Source organism: Rosa rugosa, chromosome 1 (assembly GCF_958449725.1).
Source record: "Rosa rugosa chromosome 1, drRosRugo1.1, whole genome shotgun sequence".
In the NCBI taxonomy this organism is placed as follows: domain Eukaryota; kingdom Viridiplantae; phylum Streptophyta; class Magnoliopsida; order Rosales; family Rosaceae; genus Rosa; species Rosa rugosa.
In genome coordinates, this window is record NC_084820.1 from 28,498,484 (window position 1) to 28,518,938 (window position 20,455).

The 20,455-nt window shown below is 36.2% G+C and overlaps 1 protein-coding gene and 3 long non-coding RNA genes across 6 annotated transcripts; 2 read left to right on the forward strand and 2 right to left on the reverse strand.

Annotated features, from left to right (window-relative positions):
* Window positions 1–1,626: 1,626 nt before the first annotated feature.
* LOC133724518 (uncharacterized) lies at window positions 1,627–3,197 on the forward strand. 2 transcript variants are annotated; one of them, XR_009853748.1, is made up of 3 exons: window positions 1,627–2,018; window positions 2,314–2,423; window positions 2,686–3,197. It is a non-coding gene; the product is annotated as an uncharacterized LOC133724518 (long non-coding RNA). The 2 variants fall into 2 exon arrangements; XR_009853749.1 differs by lacking the exon at window positions 1,627–2,018 and adding an exon at window positions 2,025–2,199.
* Window positions 3,198–3,306: 109 nt separating this feature from the next.
* Window positions 3,307–9,042, forward strand: LOC133725583 (uncharacterized). Its single transcript, XM_062152883.1, has 9 exons — window positions 3,307–3,413; window positions 3,531–3,618; window positions 3,755–3,899; window positions 4,693–4,893; window positions 5,091–5,249; window positions 5,344–6,356; window positions 6,457–6,640; window positions 6,739–8,906; window positions 8,989–9,042. Exons 3-9 carry the CDS (start codon window positions 3,818–3,820, stop codon window positions 9,040–9,042), a joined length of 3,861 nt encoding a protein of 1,286 aa, XP_062008867.1. The 5' UTR covers window positions 3,307–3,413; window positions 3,531–3,618; window positions 3,755–3,817.
* A 6,237-nt stretch (window positions 9,043–15,279) lies between these two features.
* On the reverse strand, window positions 15,280–16,492 carry LOC133735131 (uncharacterized). Its single transcript, XR_009858767.1, has 2 exons — window positions 15,544–16,492; window positions 15,280–15,448 (listed from the first exon to the last, which is right to left on the reverse strand). It is a non-coding gene; the product is annotated as an uncharacterized LOC133735131 (long non-coding RNA).
* A 248-nt stretch (window positions 16,493–16,740) lies between these two features.
* Window positions 16,741–18,879, reverse strand: LOC133732630 (uncharacterized). Of its 2 annotated transcripts, none has more exons than XR_009857232.1 (7): window positions 18,832–18,879; window positions 18,617–18,701; window positions 18,381–18,418; window positions 18,012–18,053; window positions 17,718–17,796; window positions 17,519–17,604; window positions 16,741–16,808 (listed from the first exon to the last, which is right to left on the reverse strand). It is a non-coding gene; the product is annotated as an uncharacterized LOC133732630 (long non-coding RNA). The 2 variants fall into 2 exon arrangements; XR_009857234.1 differs by lacking the exon at window positions 16,741–16,808 and adding an exon at window positions 16,822–16,872.
* Window positions 18,880–20,455: the final 1,576 nt, after the last annotated feature.

Sequence of the window (20,455 nt, forward strand, 5' to 3'; positions counted from 1 at the left end):
AATATGCTATTAAAATTATCGCATTTTGGAGGCATGCTTAGATTATAGTAACCAATAAAGCATGTGAAGTATAACATTAACTCAAATTAAAATGATGAAGATGAGAACTTATCTGGAGCCATTCACAAGTGGTGAAGATATTATAGAAATATTGGAGTTGTCCATATATAAAACTCTGTCGGCTGGCGAGTACCGATAGTGCACTTGCTTTTGCTCACATAAGAAAGGTTTCCCATTGGGATAATAGTGCCTTGTCAAAAATAAGCAAGTGAGTAGCAGCTTATTCAGAATGTTTAATTGACTAAGTGTATGTATTTAGTGGAGGTATCATGTAAATGTGTTGGACCATAATGTAATTATGACTTTCTGACATTAATTGAGAACTAGATGCTCGATTCTCATAAGCATGATCGAGTGCAACTTTGTATCTCCTTTGAAATGTGAAGCCAAAAGTGAGAACTAACAATTTTTTGTTCATGGCATATTGAGCTTTGAATGACGCATGAAGCCATGTGACATATATGTAATAAAACATATATACAATCATCGATTATGGAGGATATAGCGCAAACTCACAGCAAGGCTATTTAGAGTTTGCCATTGATGTTTAATTGCATATGAATGTGTTAGGAGGAAGTAAATAATTGGAAAGCCAACTCGTATAATTGGCTAACGTATCAGTTAAGTATATATGTGTGCTGTAGTGGGTTATGCGTAAAGAGTACATTTAAATTGGCTATATTTGTGTTGTAAGTGTGTACAAGCAAACAAGTGTACATGTTCAATTGCGAGTGCATGTCACTAGGCCAATAACCTCAACATACAACACTTTTTGCACAACGAAAAAAAAAAAAATTGTTGTGTGATGAGGGAAAGTGAATCATACAACACGTTTAAAAAACCTGCGTCGTATAAGGCTGTTAAAATTCAGAAGTTTTTAGCTAAAAGGTAATTGCACAACACTTATAATAATGGTCTTTTGTGTGAATGAAAGAAAATTGAGCGGCACATTTCCCTCCTACCTTGACTCAAATCTAGCTCTAAATTTGTACTACATAGTACAACAGAATAGTTATATCCGTTGTATGAGTGTAACTTACAAAATGTCATACAACAGTTTTTTACTTTGTGTTGTATGATCAAGGAAGATATTTTGGGAATGTTTGGATGTGCCTTCAAATGCCACTCTTCTCCCCCAAACATACAAATTTTGATTGACATATATGTGATGATTGTAAGCTCCTACAACATAAATTACTTATTTATGTTGTCTGAATGAGAAATGCTCATTCTAGCGCCAAAACTGATACTTTAAATCACATGGCGGGAACTTTTCCTCTTTGTAGCCTCAGCTCAAATTTAATGTATACATCATCAGACAACCTAACCGACAACCTAACCTAATCTATGTATTGTCTGATTATGAATACAAAAGAAAAAGGAGCGCGCATTTGACATCTTTATTAATTAAGCCAATTCTCAGGCACATGGTTAAATTTTTGAAGTACCTGTAATGCCCATACTTTATTAAAGCTCCATAAATCTATAAATACTGTACGAAGGATATGATGGTAATCTTGACAATAAAATAAAGGGAAGAGGATTCTGCTGCGGCAGAAAAATTCCCAACAATTCTGCGGCAAAAGAGAGGGGGGGGGAGAGAGAGAGAGAGAGAGAACAAAGACGCAGTCGCGCACGATCTCCAGACTAGAGAAGAACTGCCGGGCCACGATCTCAACACAGACAGATGCACAAGACGACGTGGGAGAAAATCGGTGTACAAATGGATGCATCAGGACTCATCCCTCTTCCAATTTACAGTTCATACGAAAATAGGAAACACAGCAAGAAAGAAGAGCAGAGCACAATCAAACCCAGGAGGAGGAGAAAGAGAAAGAAACAAATCGGGTGACGGTTTGCAGACTTGCTAATTGCCATTGGGTCATTTCAGATTTTGGGTTTTGTTTTGCTCAAGTAGAAGACGAATCCACTCTTGCAAACTTGATAATTCCCATTGGGTAATTTTCAAATTTCGTTTTTCATTGATTTTCAGATTCAATTTGTTATCTTTTCGGGTTTTCTATAATCCAATCCACGGGTTTGAATTATAATATCAAAGTATGTTCTGCCATCAAGGATCAAACCCAGGAGGATAGGTTTGGTCCCTGCCGAATTGTCCAGTTATTTGGGTTCTAAGAGGTAGTATTTGCTTGATAAAACTGATGTGAGCATCCCTTTTTCCTTTTTTCTTTTTTGTCTTCATTAATAAAATTATGTGGATGCCTTCTGAATCACATGTTTTATAAATCACAGATCAGCATTAGCAAGTTTTTTGTACTTGGTTGATGCAACATGTGAGATCTTGCTTATGCTTCTCTCCAGTTGATGGTGTCTCATAAAACGAAAGTAAAGTGAATGACAAGGTAATTCTATAATCACTTCAAGATTAATATGCTGATCTGTGTGCGAATTCTTTTTAGCTATAATGATGTTTGAAGTTTTGTATCATTCCATAATTTATTTATTTTTAAATCTTTTTCAATCTTTTCCCAAAGGAAATTACTTGCTTGGAATTTAGGTTTTCCTTTAATCTGCCCCCTAATCACATTTTTACTTCTCTTGCTTTAGGCTGTCTGAGTGTTATGTTATGTTCACTATATACGTACGAACTAATTGCTTCTGCAGATTAGAGAGACGAAGGAACCAAGAAATTGAAGACAAAAAGGAAGAGCATAAACTGACATGGTGATGAATCAAGCTCCCATTCTTCTTCTTTCTTCCTGTTTGTTTGTTTTTTTTTTTTATTGGTTTTTTTAATTAGGCTCTTTGGCTTAGGTTTTTTGTTGGATTTAGTAAGATAGACCACTAAGAAGGGAAGTTGTCTAGACAACTGTGCTCAATTATGGTCAGATGGCATGCAAACTGTGTTCTTTTTATTGCTGAATTCTCATATAGCAATTACAATTACCAAAATCATGCAATACCATATGAATCTTATAATCTGTAATATCATATCCATTTGTTTGGTGAATCTCTAATAGATGTTGGGTGTTGTTATTGTACTAACTGTGTTTGTAAGTTCCTGCCTTCTGTGTATTAAAATTCTTCTTTTAAATATATTTACTTTTGGTTTGTGTGGAAAGACAACTCATAGGGGTAGAACTGAAAGCAGATCGATAAGGACCTGTTGATCCATATTCAAGGTATGCTTTGCTTTTAGGGTTTGTCGATCCATATATATATTTCTGTTTTTTTTTTTTCCTTTCGTTTTTCTGATATGCTTCGATAATCATGGGTTACTTGCAACATGTATATATGAATGCCAGATTGGACAATAGATATAAAATCATGGTCAGCAAGCAAAACTGAAAGCAGATCGCTAAGGACCTATAACCTATTGATCTATATTCAAGGTTTGCTTTTTATCTTTGTTTTGGTGTTTGTGGATCCATTTATATGTTTGTATTTCGTTCTCTTTTTCTGATGCTTCAGCATTCACTTCACTTGCAACATATATATATGAATGGCAGCTTGGACACTACAGATAAAATCATGACCAGCAAGCAAAACTAATAGTTGAAGCATAAGGACCTGTTCATCTATATTCAAGCCTTCAAGGTATCTCAACTATTTAATTATGCCCCAGGTCATTTTTAGAATCCTAATATTATTAAGATCCTTTGCTCCATTTTTGTCATGTGTCGATTTTTCTATTTGATTAAGCATTTATTATAGTGTATGTCTTTTCATGCAGTAAACACCAAAAGACTGGGCAACTCGACGGTTAAATCAGGTCCTGTTGGGTTCACATACCACTATGTCTGACTCAGGTTCACATACTAGACCGAGTCAGGTTCACAGAGACGAATCAGGGGCAACCCAGACTGTGGATGCTTCAAGTACGTACTGGCCTAAATGGCTAATACTGAAACTAGCATAAAATTACTAGAGGAGCTGTAGCTATGTTTTTATGCGGTGTTACCGTAACACACCGTTACCACTCGATCATTTAATTGTTTAAAAGCAAGTAAGGTGTTGATGACAATGGACCAGTAGATTGTCTTTGGTCGTGGGTAAAGTAACCATATATCTAAATATGTTGTTCAGAATGATTTATCATTTCATTCGCCGCAAGTAAGCATGAGTATGAAAAAGACATTTTCATTGCAACCTGTGATGATATGATTAATTTCATCAGTAATGCAATTCTTTATAAATCAGTGAATCATATCTTTTGTCTATGGAGTTGTAAATAGAGATGGCTAGAAAAGAACAATTAAGGTATATTACCAATTGATAGTAGTTTACATGGATAGTACACGTATACCAAACTATATAGCAGTTTTCTCCACCAGACCCAACAATGGGTTAAACTTAGTAGGGAGACTGAAATTGAATGTGTTTTCTGAAATTAGCAATTAGAAACTTTTCTATTTTCAAACTAAGATCGAAAAAAAAAATAAAGATACTATTATAATACAAAATAAAAATAAAAATGTCAGGTATCAACACAATTCAAACTAAAGAAAATAACATGTCATCAAAAAAATAACATAATATGAAAATTAATAATTTACTTTCAACCCTTTTTGCTAAAGATCTTTTTGTTATCTTTCACTGAAAAGTATAGAAAGAGAGATGCGCGAAGCAACACCTTTGAAAAAATATTAATATTTTATTATATTTTTATAGGAACAGGCACGACACAAATGGATCATAGAGAGCGTGCACGTGCTAGCCATCAAGAATGGCGACAATCGATGAGTTCTACACAACATCAAGCCTATTTGGCACGGCGGCGAGCTCATGCTCGGGGAAAGCGACTAGCCGTGGAAAATGTAAGTGACCATGGACAAGAGGCGGGCCCAAGTAATAGGAATAGGCTAGCTCCAGGTACTTTTGTATTGCTTAACTATGCCACTGTTATGAGTTTTTATTTTTATTTTTTCCTCTTAATACTTACAAGCTACATCGCTAGACTTTACAGTTACACGATGTATGGATATGTGTATTAATAACATGAAACAAAAATTCTAAACTTAATAGTTGGAATTAAAATAATTCACAATTGCTTATTATTATGTTAATAGTACACTCCGACAACGAGAGCATAAGTTCAAGAGTTTCATCATATTCCCAAAACCATGACCAAGATGCTGCAAGGGTGCGCTTGACCCACATAAGACAATTAGCCCGTTCGACTATGTCTCGACCGAGCAATGTGGTTATTCAGAATTCTGTGCCTTACGGTAAGCTTACCAAATATTTATATCCAACCCATTCACATAAGTGAATTTTTATTAGGTGTTTTTGCTAAAATTGTATATTTTCAATTATAAATAGAGATGCCTAATGTCACAATGAATAATCACGATGAGGACCACAATAACAACGAGCATATGATGAATAATCATGAGGATCAGAACAACAGCACTGAGCTAGAGAATAATCAACAGGATCAGCGCAGCAGCAGTGTTGACCCAGTGCGCCGTACAAGGAGAGCAGTAGTAAATTACAACTGCGCTAGAGATTTTAATGAGGGATGGGGTGTCCCATTTTGTCGACTGCCTGCACTAAGAACATGTCCATACTGCAATGCACGGTTATTTCATCGAGAGACCTTCAATTTGTGTTGTTCGAAAGGAAATATTGTTCTGCCTCTAATACCCTCTCCGCCAGAGATGATCCAGCTCTTTTCTGACCAAACAGATGTGGGTAGAAAATTCAGACAAAATATCCGAGCCTATAATAATGTGTTTGCGTTCACTTCAATGGGTGTGCATGTTGATGAATCCATTAATCTTCAAGGTCGTGGAATTTATACTTTTCGTGCACAGGGTTCTATATATCATAAGATTGGTGGACTTTTACCAAGTGAAGGGGCGAGACCACGATATCTACAAGCTTACATATATGACACCGAGCATGAACTTGACAATCGATTGTCTGAAAGTGTAGTTTTAGACAGGGCATTGGTTGAAAAGATACAACAGATATTGAATCACTATAATCCATTTATCCATCAATTTCGAAGCCTCGGACAGCGCCAAGACTTGCCTAATTGCAGGCTTATCATAAGAGAGCAGCCTTCAAATCAACGTCAGTATTGTTTACCATCTGCATCACAAGTTGCTGCTATTATAGTAGGAGGGGGCGACATCAATCCGAATGGAAGAGATTTAATTGTCCAAACAATTAGTGGAAGACTCTGGAATGTTAAAGACTCGGTCGGATATTACGACCCCATGCAGTATCCTTTGTTATTACCTTATGGAACATATGGGTGGGATATTAATAGTCATGATGAGAATGGAAGACCTATGTCATGTTGCGACTATTATGCATATATGTTACAGGTTAGTACATTTTTTTTCAACTTTAGTTCCTATTGCATTAAATGAAAAAAAAAAATTCATACTTGAACACCTGCTAAATAAAAAAAAAAAGATTGTGCAGATGCGCCCAGGTGATGAAAATCCTCTACTTCGAGGCGGACGGCTCTTACAACAGTATGTTGTAGATAATTACGTGAAAATTGAATCACAAAAACTCAGATGGCTTCGCAGTAACCAAGATACAATTAGGAAAGAATTTTATCAAGGACTTCAAGACTCTTTTATTGCAGGGGAAAACAATGCAGGTAAGAATTAATATTTTACTTTCACCTATATATCAGATATGTAAGTTTTTCAATTGTACAATTGTAGAAATATTTAATATAGATTCACATTTTCTTAGGTAACGTCGGTCATAGGACAATTCTGCCATCATCATTTGTTGGAAGTCCACGTGATATGTACCAACGGTACCAAGATGCGATGGCTTTGGTTCAAAAGTATGGCAGACCAGATTTGTTTATCACTATGACGTGTAACCCGAATTGGGAAGAAATTAAAAGTGAGCTACTCCCTGGACAAACATCACAAGATCGTCCAGATTTAGAGGTCAGGGTATTTCGTTCAAAACTTGAGCAACTAAAAGAAGACATCATCACCAAAGGGGTATTGGGAAGAGTTATTGCTCATGCTTTCGTCGTTGAATTTCAGAAACGGGGCCTACCACATGTACACATGCTGGTCATGTTGGATGAAAATGATAAGCTTAATAACCCTGAAGATTATGACCGCATTGTTAGAGCAGAAATACCAGATAAAGATGAAGAGCCTCAACTTTATGATCTGGTGTTGAAACATATGATTCACGGTCCATGTGGAACCTTAAACCAACAGTCTTCATGTATGAAAAATGGGAGATGCAATAAAAGTTATCCAAAATCATTTGCAAATTTCACTGTGCAAGGAAACGATGCATATCCTATATATCGAAGACGAGCAAGTCGCTTACCAGTCCCTCTACGTAGATCTAGAGACACAATGGTGGATAATAGTTGGGTTGTTCCTTATAACCCGTGGTTGTTGCTACGGTATGATTGTCACATCAATGTTGAAATATGTGGGAGCATAAAGAGTGTCAAATACTTATATAAGTATGTCTACAAAGGTCCTGATAGAGTTGCAGTTCAAGTGCAATCTGACCCGGAGTTCGATGAAATAAGACAATTTGTCGATGCAAGGTGGGTTTGTGCACCAGAGGCTTTATGGAGGATATTTAAATTTGTAATGAACAGAATATATCCAACAGTCGACCGATTACAAATACATCTTCCAAACATGCAACAAATCATATTCGATTCAGATGAGACTATAGAAGACATTCTAGCAGATGAGCATGCACAAAAGTCTATGCTTACTGAATATTTCACCATGAACCGTATGGATCCGGACGCAAGGCGATATCTGTATCGAGAATTCCCTCAATACTATAGGTGGGATAGTAAGCACAAAGCTTGGGTGAAAAGAAGGAACAACTACAAGGTTATTGGGAGAATATACAGTGTTTCACCCTCCGAAGGTGAGAAATTTTACCTGCGTGTCCTTCTTAATCATATCAGAGGACCGAGATCATTTCGTGATTTGCTTACTATTAATGGGGTTCTGCAACCAACTTTTAAGGAAGCGGCAGAGAAACGAGGTTTGCTGGAAGATGATAACAGCATCAGACAATGTCTGTTAGAGGCCTCTGCAATTAGAATGCCATCAGCTTTGAGAAGATTATTCGTCACAATTTTGGTGTATAGTCAACCAACTGGTGTTCGAAGATTGTGGGACGAATTTTATCCTTTCATGATCGAAGATTATTCTTCTTCAAGTGATATTGTCGATATTTCTGTCAGAAACAGGCTACTTCGAGATCTAAACAGAATGCTAGAACAATTTAATAAGACCACTAGAGAATTTGATCTGCCCGAAATGACAAGTGAGCCAGAAGATAGTCTAGGAATGCCGAGATGTATTGAAGACGAACTTTCTATAAATATCCCGCAAGAAGATATTGATGCAATTGACTACCTTAACAACGACCAAATGATCGCATTCAACACCATAATGGCCGCAGTTGACGGAAGAGAAAGTGCATTATTTTTTCTCGATGGTCCTGGAGGTACTGGGAAGACGTACTTATATCGTGCATTACTAGCAAAGTTGAGAAGAACGAATCATATAGTCTTAGCCACAGCATCATCTGGAATTGCTGCAAATTTATTGCCCGGCGGGAGGACAGCTCACTCTAGATTCAAGATTCCACTCAATGTAGATGCATCATCCATGTGTTCCATAAGTAAACAGTTTGCTCTAGCACGACTGATACAAGATTCCACTGCAATTATTTGGGATGAGGCACCTATGACACATCGACATGTGTTTGAAGCACTTGATCAAACATTTCGAGACATGATGGATGTCGAATTACCGTTTGGTGGAAAGATAATGATTTTTGGGGGAGATTTTCGTCAAGTTCTCCCTGTTATTCCTAAAGGAACGAAGTCTGAACTCATTCAAGCCTCCATTGTGAAAGCAACATTTTGGGCACAAACAAAGATATTGAGATTGAGACAGAATATGAGATCCATAAATGACCACCAATTTGCAGAATTTCTACTTCGTGTTGGCGATGGGAGTGAACAAGTCATTAACGATGAAATGATGAGATTACCAGAATGCATGGTGGTTCCATGGGAAACTGACCAATCTATCAATCAAATTATTGATGAAGTTTTCCCTAATTTGGGTGATCATGTAAATGATGCAAGATACATGGTGGATAGAGCATTGATTACTCCTATAAATGATGATGTGGACGTGTTGAATGAAAAGATAATCAATATGTTTCCAGGTGAAGAAATTACATTGTACTCATTTGACTCTGTTGAAGATGACATGAGAAATTTGTACCAACCAGAGTTTCTCAACTCAATAACCGCAGGTGGGCTGCCACCCCACAAGTTAACTTTGAAAGTAGGTGCTCCAATCATGCTTTTAAGGAATATTGACCCTAAATTGGGATTGTGTAACGGTACTAGATTGTTGTGTCGTGGTTCGTACCAAAATCTGATTGATGCTGAGATACTAACAGGACAGTTTGCTGGGACTAGAGTTTTTCTACCTAGAATTCCTTTGAAAAGTGCAGAAAATGCTGGGCTACCATTTCAACTAACAAGAAAGCAATTTCCAGTCAAACTGAGCTTCTCTTTGACCATAAACAAATCTCAAGGTCAGACTATCCCACATGTAGGTGTTTACCTCCCAGATCATGTTTTTAGTCATGGACAATTATATGTTGCATTGTCGAGAGGAGTATCAGAGTCAACCACAAAAGTTCTGGTTAAAAAAGGATCCATAGTTGGTAAAGATGGCGTATTTACGAAGAATGTCGTATTTAAAGAAGTTTTGCTTCATTCAAACACAAATGATCGATCGTCTTCATAGGTACATCAACATCTTTATTGATTATACATATTTGATTGAATTTTTTTATATTACAATCTGTAACTTTGTGTAATTTTTTCTATTTGTAGGAATGGTTGAGACAGAAGCTTTAGGAGATGTGTTTCCGTATTTTCATGTGGTTGGTGCATGAAAAAAATCAATAAAAATGAACACTTCTTATCTCAATAAACTTATTTTGAAAGAGTGGAACAAAAAGAAGCATACACAGTATGTACTCTTAAGCTCTGTTTCTTTTCCATTAAATATGTTTTTATTTTTGTGGTAGTTAATCAATTCCAATACTCTTAATCTCTGTATATGTTTTTGTACAGAGTTTTATGTTTTTTACTAATGGATTGCGCAAGACATATACAATATTTTATAATATTTGTATGGGGTTAGAGTTAGGTGATATGCAACACAGAAATTATACTGCTTATCTCAGTGAGCTTATTTTGAAAGAGTAGAACAAAAAGAAGCATGCACAGTATGTGCTCTTAAGCTCCGTTTCTTTTCCTTTAAGTATGTTTTTATTATGTGGTGGTTAACCATTTCCAATAATAATTAGACTTAAAGGCGGGATGACCTATCCTCCTACTAGATTCCAAGCATTAAAAGTTATATATATTTGTATATACCAGTGCAAATTTTTTTACAAAATTTTATGTTTTTCACTAAGAGTGAGGTAATATGCAACACACAATTATATTACACTTATGAGTAACATTTCAAACATGCGTAGCAAGAGAGAAATGACAATACGCACGCGCATCGCGCGTGCAGGAAGGCTAGTTTTAATTAAGGCGAGATTTTGTCTCCAGCCCACTTAAACAAAAAATAGTCGTTTCCTCAAAACCATCTCTCCTCAAAACATCGTCTCCTTTGGTGTTTTACTCTCTCTCTTCCCAAATCGCTCTTCTATTGCTATCATCTCCACAATCCTTTCCTCCATCTACATCTACATCATGACCTTAGCCTACACACATTACCGCCGAGATTAGGGTTCTATTATCTTGACTCAGCCGTCACTTAGTTCCATTTGTGAAGGAGGAGGATTCTCCGCACTGGAAAGAAGGAGGAGGTTCTTCGATCTACTGATGAAGATTAGGGTTCTTCGATCTCTGGGTTTACAACGTCGATTTGGGGATTTGTGGTCTACTCGATTTGGGGGGTTTCACGGCTATTCGATTTGTGGGCTACTAGATTTGGGGATTGTGGGTACTCGATTTGTCGACGCAGTGAGGTCCTGGGTTAGAAAATAAAGAAGAAATTTTAGTTGTCTTCAACCCATTCTCTCAATCCACTCTAGGGTTCTCTCATTCCTCTCTCAGCCTCAACAAACCAAAGAAGTACAGATCGACCTCCTCGGCTCTTCCTTGACCCCAGCGGGCTAGTGACACTCCTCTCACTCTTTCCTTGTCCTCTAGTCATCTCGTCATCTCAAAGTCCTGAGCCTAGGCGCTCTCTCTCGTTCCCTCCCAAAGTCCCAATCTTTGCTTGTAATTTGTAACTTTGTAAGTCTCCTAATGACCCAATCTGAAATTTGCAGTTTCAAAATTATGAATTGTTTCACTATTCGAAATCTGAAATTTGTGGCTTTATTTATTATTTATTATTATTATTTTTTTTTTTGCAACTCGAAGGCTTGAACTTGAAATTTGGATTCTTTCTGCTTCAATTTGGTGAGTTGCGAAACAGGCCAGCATCTGCTTCAATTCGGTTCTGACTTTTGAAGTTGACAGGAGTTGCTTTGTTAATTAACTTAATTGTTGGATTATATTCAACTATTTGACTTATTGTTAGTTGGTTTTGACTAATGATTGGATTAATTGTTAATTATTAGCATCATCTACTTACTTACTTTACTAACTGATTGTTAATTGATTCTTAGTTCTTACTAGGTTCCTAATTGTTAATAACTTAATTGTTATACATAGAACACAGAAGCATACTTAATTGGTTAGTTTGTGAAGATGTCACAGTGTTTTTATTGTGGTTTGTTATGGTTAGGTTGTGCGGAAGAAGCATAGGTACTTGCAGGTTCATTGTGGAGTGGATTAGTGGTCTAGACATTGGGATTCTAAGCTGCCTACTAATGATGAGGAAATAAGCCCAGTGCTGAGCTCATTTCTTGAAAGAGCCAAGGAGAAGATAAAAAGCACTTGCTCTAATCTGAATACGACTTTTGTTGAGAAAGGTGCTTGTAGTTCAGGGACTAGTAGGCTCAGCAAGAGGTTCAAGGCAAGCTCTGCTCAACGATTCAACAAGGCTAGTGTGTTAACTTTTGGTATTGCTTAATTTTGATAATTATTAATTGGGAATTGTAATGCCTTATCTCATTGCTTATTGATTTTAATGTCATGATTTGGTGTCTTCTGCAGTCAGGAGCATTCAAATTGTCGAGTGAAGGCTTTGTGCTACTTCAGTTTTCTCCTACAGCAGGTGTTTATATGTATGATTGGAGCAGAAAGCAGGTGATTTTTTGTTAGTACGAACACTGAATAGTTTGTAGAATTGTAGAATTTGAAGAGTAATTGTGAAGGTTCAGTATGGCTATATGTTTACTTTGGAAAGTCCTATTTTCAAACATTGGAATCCTATAGGCTATAATTTTGATCGTTCACTTTTCATTTCCTAATATTGAATTGAAAGGTGATTTGACTTATAATGAATGTATAAATATATGAAAACTTTACTTTGTGTAGGTATTTTCACTATTAGTGATAAAAATTGGAAGCATAGTAAGCCTTGGTACGAGGAAGTCTTGTGAATTTTTCCATGACCCTTTTAAGGGGAAAATGTGTCATGTCTACTCCATTAGTTCATTTATGCTTATGAATGGGAGTTTAAACTCCCTTATGACATGTGACCTGGGGTTTACATATCTATGAGTACAAATTTAGAGCATGTAGAATAGTACATGTCTAAGATGCAGAACATGAAGGCAGAGAGAGGCTGCATCTCAGTAACTGTCATCTTCTTTGGTTTTACAATGGTAACTGTCCAACTCCCTCTGAGGTGGTTTTTACTGCTAATTGAAGAACATGTTTTTGCATTGAAATGAGCTAATATTGCTTTTTTGGGATTAGATATCTGAAGGGCTATACCAGAACATAACAATAGCTGTTATCCATAAATTTTTGTCTACGAAATAGAACAATGGAATTCTGAAGTAAAATATCATTCACATTTTTTTACTATACAGATTTTGTTTAGAGTGAATCTTGATCTGGATGTTATTTGCTTGTGTCTGAGATGCGTTTCTTGAAGAAAATGGATGTGAATTTGGTTTTTGATACTAATTGTCTTGAAATAAGGTATATGTATGTGATTATTATTGCCATCAGTTCTCCTTGGTAATCTTAACTGATGTTTCTTCTTGACTTTCAGCACCTTCCATTTTGTTTTCTGACCTTACTTATGGACTCAGCAATTTTGTTCTGTAAATTTTGCCTTGGTTTTGGAAGGTTATTAATAATAGGGATTCTTTCTATGGAAAACTGGAGATCTTCTTGATGATGCACTGTCACTATTTAATAAGTTTTGTATTGCAGAAATCAGGAGATTTTCTTGTCTTAACTAGCCTCAATGCCAACAATGAAATATAGCATAAGCTTGCTTTTTTACATTGTGTGATGATTTGGGAACAGGTACAGACATGAATGCTAATAGATTTATAACTTCTGAGAATTTATGAGCAATCCCTTTGGTATTTCCAGTGCAATAGTTTCCTACGTAGATCATACATATATCTATATTCTTATCGGATTACAAAGGTAATGAAAGTTCGCATCTTTGGACCAAATCACAGATTTACCATTTTCTGTCTACTCCACATTTGTGATCGAGGCCCGTCATAGATCAAGGATATGTTATGGTCATTAAGCTATATCTATTACACCTGCACCATGTAGCTTAGTCTTTGAGTAACTTCAAAGTGAACTAAGAAGCAACAGTGGACTATCTCTTCTTAAAATGTTGCATTCAGCAATATATTTTTTCATTCTTCCCTGAATATTATTGAACGTTGTTCTCTGATAGTTGGTTTACATTTCTTTCTTAGTAGCAGTGAAGTTTTATGAACTAAAGGCCATGAAGCCATGAGTATCTTCTTTGAATCCTAATTTTTTGAAGCCATGACTTTGTATGTTGATAAGTATACCAAATTTTTTGTCTTGCTTTTCTGTTGTCATTGTGATTCCATTACTCTAATGGGTACGATTGGGCCTAACTACTTGCATAATTTTTTGGGATGTTTATAAAGCTGTGCACTTTCTTGTATAGTTGCATAATGTACTCTTCCTATATGTTTTGTAGATAGCATTGGAGGGCAGAACTTCAAATAGCAATGAGTTAAAGGTTATCATTTTTGGTAATCGAGAATACAAGAAAGCAAAGATGCTAAAGAATTTGTTCAAGGAATTTGCCAACCATCAATGCAGACTTTATTAGAGGCATGTTTTGAAACAACATGTATTTGTATCAGCTTTTGATGTCCCAATTAGATCAGCATGTATGAGAATACTTTTCTTCTTTGAATGTTGGCTTGGATGATTGGGAAATGCTCCCTTTTAACATTTGAGGTATATAGAATGGGTTGGATCGATCACTCATTTGATTGATTTATAATGTATTTTCATTCCAATTGATCAATGTTCATTAGGTAAAATGGAGCATTATTATGCATCGTACAACAGTTTTATATAATGGCAATCCAACATTGTCTGAACACACAAAATTGGGTCATATACTCAATGCATTTTTACACATCACACAATGGTTTTACAAAAACTATGTCTTCTCATTTACGATCAGACAACTGTAAAAACTGAATTCTGTTGTCCAAAATCCAGTCATACAACAATCATACTCTACAACTGAAGTGTGAGGAGAAATCAGACGACAGTGAAATTAAAAAATACGTTTTCTGAATAGGCTTTCCAACAATAGCTTGAAACAAGTTTTGTTGTCTGACGCATGCACCTGCCATGCTGCGCATGGCTGCGCGGCAGATGTGCCTAGCATCTGCCGAGGAAAGGTACAACGTTGTTAACAAAGAAACTGTTGACTGTTTGTGTTTCATACAACGGCTTTCCACCGTTGTGCCATTTTTCATCACACAACGCTCCGATACACAACGAAAATCGTCCAAATCACACAACGATTTTGGTCCGTTGTCTGTTAGCTTTTTTGGCCTAGTGTGTATATGCATGGCATTTATTGCTAACTTCATGCAAAAAGTTGTCAAAAACTTATGAGCATATGGTCTTTGCATGTTCGTTTCAAGTGAATATAATTATACAACATGCATTTATCAACACCACTTGGAACAATTAATATATATATGTAGCGGTGACCATGTGCAGCAATAAGAGGATGTAGCTATTATATGAACTAGCATGTGTGCCCGCGCGTTGCTGCGGGTTTTGGAACAGAATCTGCAGGTCTTGAAGGATAGAGAATTCAGTTTGGAACTAACATAGATCTTGGTTTACAAACATAAACATTAATATAGATGTTCTGGTAATATTCAAATATAGATTACAATGGCTGTTGAAACAGCTTGTCAAAATTACATTGTCCTACTTACGGGGTAACCTAGTTACAACTGTCGTTTCATTTGTCTGTCAAAAAGAGATGCTGATGTCCATTAGCATATGTTTATGGACCAACAATGGCAAGGGATCAACAATATGGACCAAAAGAAAAAACCACAAACCTGCAGACTAATCTCACAACAACTAAATCAGTTGCACCAACAACAGGAGCTGCAGCAAAAGTAACAGTAGCAGTTGAAACCTGCATACCAAATCAATCAAAGTTCAATATTAAAACAGCAGCAGCAACATGTAAATATAACAGAAACCTTCTTCTGAACATCCCCTACCAATAATATACAACTAAAAAATTGACTGCAACTACTCCCAATAAACTTTAGGCTGTCAAGTACAAACAATTTTATCTAACGATCATTTAAATCATATATTAGTGACACAAAAATAAAGAGCCTAAATTTGTAATCAGTGATGAAAATACAAAGAGATTATTAGTGCATAAAGATTATGTCATAAGAAATCATTTTATAGCTCTCTTTCAATTGTTGGAACGCCCAAAACATGCATTAAAGAACTATATGTGATTACCATACTGGTTGGAAGAAATAATTTCATCACAGATTTAGGCATGAAGGTATCAGTAACGAAATTGAAGTTAAAAATAGAAGCAAATAAAGTAAATGGAGAAAAAAATTGAAAAAGAATTAGATGATTGTATACTAAGGTATTTGTCGATTATGAATGTGAAATATCTGAAGCATGGAACAAAGCTACATAAAGGTCAAGACATATGTGCAAAATGTTTACACAGTAAAGGTTTCTTATTATTGGTTGGTTTCTGTATTAATTAGCTGACCTTAGGCTATGTGCATGCAGTTATAAACATATTAGATTACTATTCTCATTCTCACTAAATGAAAAGTTTGACAATACAAACACATTATCCAACCTCAGTTCATACAAAAGACTGATTTTCATGTTTTCAAACAGTACAAACACACCATTCAACTTCAGCTCACACAAAAGACTGAAACATTTTTAAACATAACATAATCGTCAAGCTTTAGGAAAACGGATAAACATAAATCAAAAGGGTAATATATCCTGCAAATAACTTTTCAAAACAGAAATCAAATATACTAAATGCAGACTGTGATAGCTCTTTAAATTTTATTAGCAACATCATTTAAACATTCGTACCTAAATTCAAAATACTTGCAAACATTGATAGTTCACTGTTCCCAATATCTGCAAAACAAAAGAAAACCACTTATTACAACCACTAACACTTTCTTTGTATAAGAATTCTTTACATCCGGCCAACTATGATTGAAGTCTTTTTTAAATGAAGACCATCGGCTCTCACATTATCCACTTCTATTTTTCACAGCTTCACCTGCTTTTGGAATGTCAATTATAGGCAACCAACCTGAGAACGATGATCGGAATGTTAGTAGCAGCAGCTTCACAACTGAAAACACCTCCAATGCCACCTAATCTTCCATATACATAAACGGCTAAAAATAAAAGGCTAATAATGTCAAGATATATAGTACAGAAATGCTATGTCGGCTTGCATATTTAGCATGACTTTTTGCTGCTACATCATGCTAATGAGGAGTCCTATGCTTTTATGTCAGTTAAACATGGCTTCTATATACATGTAGTTTTTTTATTTATTCTATTCTTATGTGTTTTTTTTTTCCCTACTTCTTTGTTTCTTTATATTCAGCAACTGCCGATATACATTATAATTAATATAAGATGTGGAGATGTGGAGCCTTAAGAACATTGAAATATAAATGCCATACAACATTAGAAATAGAAGCAGAGGATATCCTTCTTAGCTGTGTTATTTTGAATATTTACTTGTTTAATGTGTTCAGCTATTCCATGATCACTGACATTAGACTGCTGTTGATCAGTAATATAAAAAAAAAAAAATAGAGCATTCAAGGTAGGAAACTCAGTGACAGAAGACATTGCATGCTATTTTCTGTATTCTTTCTTATTTACCAAGAAACCAAATAATGCTATATGTTAAACTATGAATTTACCTAAGCAGAGGAAACAAATCTGAAAATTAAGTAACATGACTTTGACATGAAATTCAAATTTCAGAGCAAGATAGCTACGTACTTGAATGTTACTGTTGCACCAACTGAACTTGCACACAAAATCAATCAAGTCTCCTATAGGCTGTCAAGTACAAAGAATTACACAGCCTGCCGAAGACCATTTCAATCAAAAACAGACAGTCCCACAACACAATCACTAACTAAATGATATTTTCAAAAAAAATCAGAATAAAAAAGCAGGACATTTGATAGTAAACTACCTTAGAAGCACTAACTGCAGGAATCACAACCACAATTGATTGAACCGCAGACACATCAAGCAAACACAATTGATCAATTCTGCATAAAAAACAAAAATGAATGTCTGCATGTATCAGCCATTTCCAATTAAATTCACGCATTAAAGCAAACAGCAAATAAACTCTGCATCTTAACATTTCATCTTAATGGAAAAAAAAAAACCCAATACCTTCACACAGATTCCCTTCTAATTACAAACAATATTGCAACAAAAAAAAGAAAAGAAAAGGAAAACAACAAAATAGATCAAATACCTTCCACTTCTTTTCTTTCAAGCAAGCAAGAGCTCCTCTCCTCTTTGCTCCACAAACAACAAAACCCCAAAAGAAAAAAGACTTCATCAGATCTAATCAAATAGAAACCCAAACTCTATGAAAACAAACCCAGACTCTATAAAACCCAGGAAGATTATGAACAAATATCAATTTTCAAACTAAATTAATAGGCAGAAGTTAAGAAAAAAGACTTCATCAGATCTAATCAAATAGAAACCCAAACTCTATGAAAACAAACCCAGACTCTATAAAACCCAGGAAGATTATGAACAAATATCAATTTTCAAACTAAATTAATAGGCAGAAGTTAATCAATACCATAGGAAAAAAAATATCAAAAAATCTCACCCCAGGCTGCAATGTTTGTAAAGCTTCAAGCCTTATTCCTGCTCATTGGTCCAAATAGTAAATGATTAGCTCGCAAAAAGCAGGTTGCAAAAACCCAACATGCAGAATCAAAATCAATACAATCGTTCATAAGCAGGTTGCAGAGACCCAACATGCAGAATCAAAATCAATAGCTTAACGCAAAAAGGAACCAAATAAAAACACGAACTTTCAGAGTCAGAAATTTCGGTACCCACCGTTCAGTCATGTAGAAACTCCTCTCCCGTTTCCTCCAAAATCACCCTCCTTCTCTTCGCCCAAATCAGCCACACACCCAAGAATCTGTCACAAAAACACTAAATCAGACGTATACCCAACAATCTTTCACACAAACCCAACAAATAAGTACCAAATCGACCAGACATGAATAAAACAATAACATGCAGAACCCAGCACCCCAACAACTACATACCTCCAGATGCGCAGACGACAGCTTACAACGAATTCGAGAGAGAAATAGCAGCCAAAGGCCAAGGATAAAATGCTCTCTCTCTCTCTCTTCGGGCAAAGCAAAGAAACACACCTGGACTCGAGTCCTCGATCGTTCTTGATTTCTCTTTGATTGTTCTCTCTTCGTGGAGCAAGGAAACAGAGCCATGCGGAAAGCCTCGGACGCCAATAAAGACGTACACCTGTCGGGACAATCAGTTAAAAAGCCAAAAAGAATGCAGGGGCAAAACGGGCAGGTCACTGTATTACTGTTCATTGAACAGTACCATTCTCATTTTTCTTTTATATATATATATAATATGTTGATGAATATAGCAAGCCGTGGATGAAGAGCATAGCGATACAAATATGTCATCTGCTTAGACAGACTAGTGTCAAGTGTCATATGCATGAAGAGCATATAAAGCAGCGATATCAATGCCTGATAGGTGGCCAAGTTAAGGGCCATGCTTATCCCCACAAATAGACATGTGCACAGCAGTGAGAAGAACCAGCTTAAAGGCCATGCATTTCCATATATGATGATAAAAACCAGATAGACTAAGAGACTTAGCTTGGATTGGATGCTCGAATTAAGCGAGATCAATTGATGAAACCAGAATGCCTGATATAGAACTCGATCTTAAGTGGGGTGTCCGGAAAGTCTTTCTTCTTCTTTCTTCTGTAAGGCAACAAGCACGGGGGCTGATTTCAATTTCTAGGTACCCAAGGCAGCAGGGCATGGGTTTATGTTCGAGTGTTCGACTGGGCGAGCTTCTTTGAGTCGTGGAGGGAGAATGAGGTGGTGAGCGAGGTCAGCGATTTCTCAAAGCGTTTTCCGGATCTAGTTGCTGAGAGGAGCTCTCAAGATGGAGAAGGGGTGGCAAAGAGAGTTGTTGGGTGTCCAACTCGCTTCTCTGGGTGCCGAGATCGCCACCCTTTCCCTTTTTTTTTTTTTTTTTTTCTTTAAGCGAGACATCTAGAGACATGTACAAGTGTTGGCGAGAGTACAATGGATATATGCGACCTGCATGAGAGCATTGGGTGCTAGAGATTGCTCGACGAAGGTATGTCGAGTTGGAATGGTGGGGTTTGTTAGATCAAATATGGACATAACACATATCATCATAAAGTAATTGATGATTAGCTAAATGTCAAACCTAGTTTAACATGGATACAAACTGTAAATCAATACTGGTAGCTTAATGAAGCAGTGTATCAATTCATTAAGGATAGTAATCCATTGCTTAGTCTACAAGAAAGGCTAATGGGAAGCCTAGGATAGTAATCCATTGCTTAGTAATTCATTAAGGTAAGCTTCAGTTCTTTTGTGATTGTCAAGCTTGTATGCATATGATTGTGAGCATGTAATTATGGTTTTACAATTGGTATCAGAGCATAGGCTCACAAATGTGAATTCAGTTTTTGCTTGACATGAAAATCGGTTTAGGGTTTTGCAAAACAAACACAAAAAAAAAATTTTAAAAAATAAAATTTTTTTAAAGGGTTTTCGCTTTACGGGTCAAGTAACTGATCAGGTAACTGACCAAGTAACTGGTCAGGTAACTGATCAGGTACCTGACCAAGTAAGTAACTGACCAGGTAAC

What these genes read in the sequence shown, in the direction of transcription:
- LOC133725583 (XM_062152883.1), top strand. Translation starts at nt 3,818, where the DNA reads ATGTCTGACTCAGGTTCACATACTAGACCGAGTCAGGTTCACAGAGAC. An exon ending in TAGGAATAGGCTAGCTCCAG is followed by an intron (nt 4,894 to 5,090) that starts GTACTTTTGTAT and finishes TTATGTTAATAG; the next exon opens with TACACTCCGACAACGAGAGC. An exon ending in AACTCATTCAAGCCTCCATT is followed by an intron (nt 8,907 to 8,988) that starts GTGAAAGCAACA and finishes ACCAATTTGCAG; the next exon opens with AATTTCTACTTCGTGTTGGC.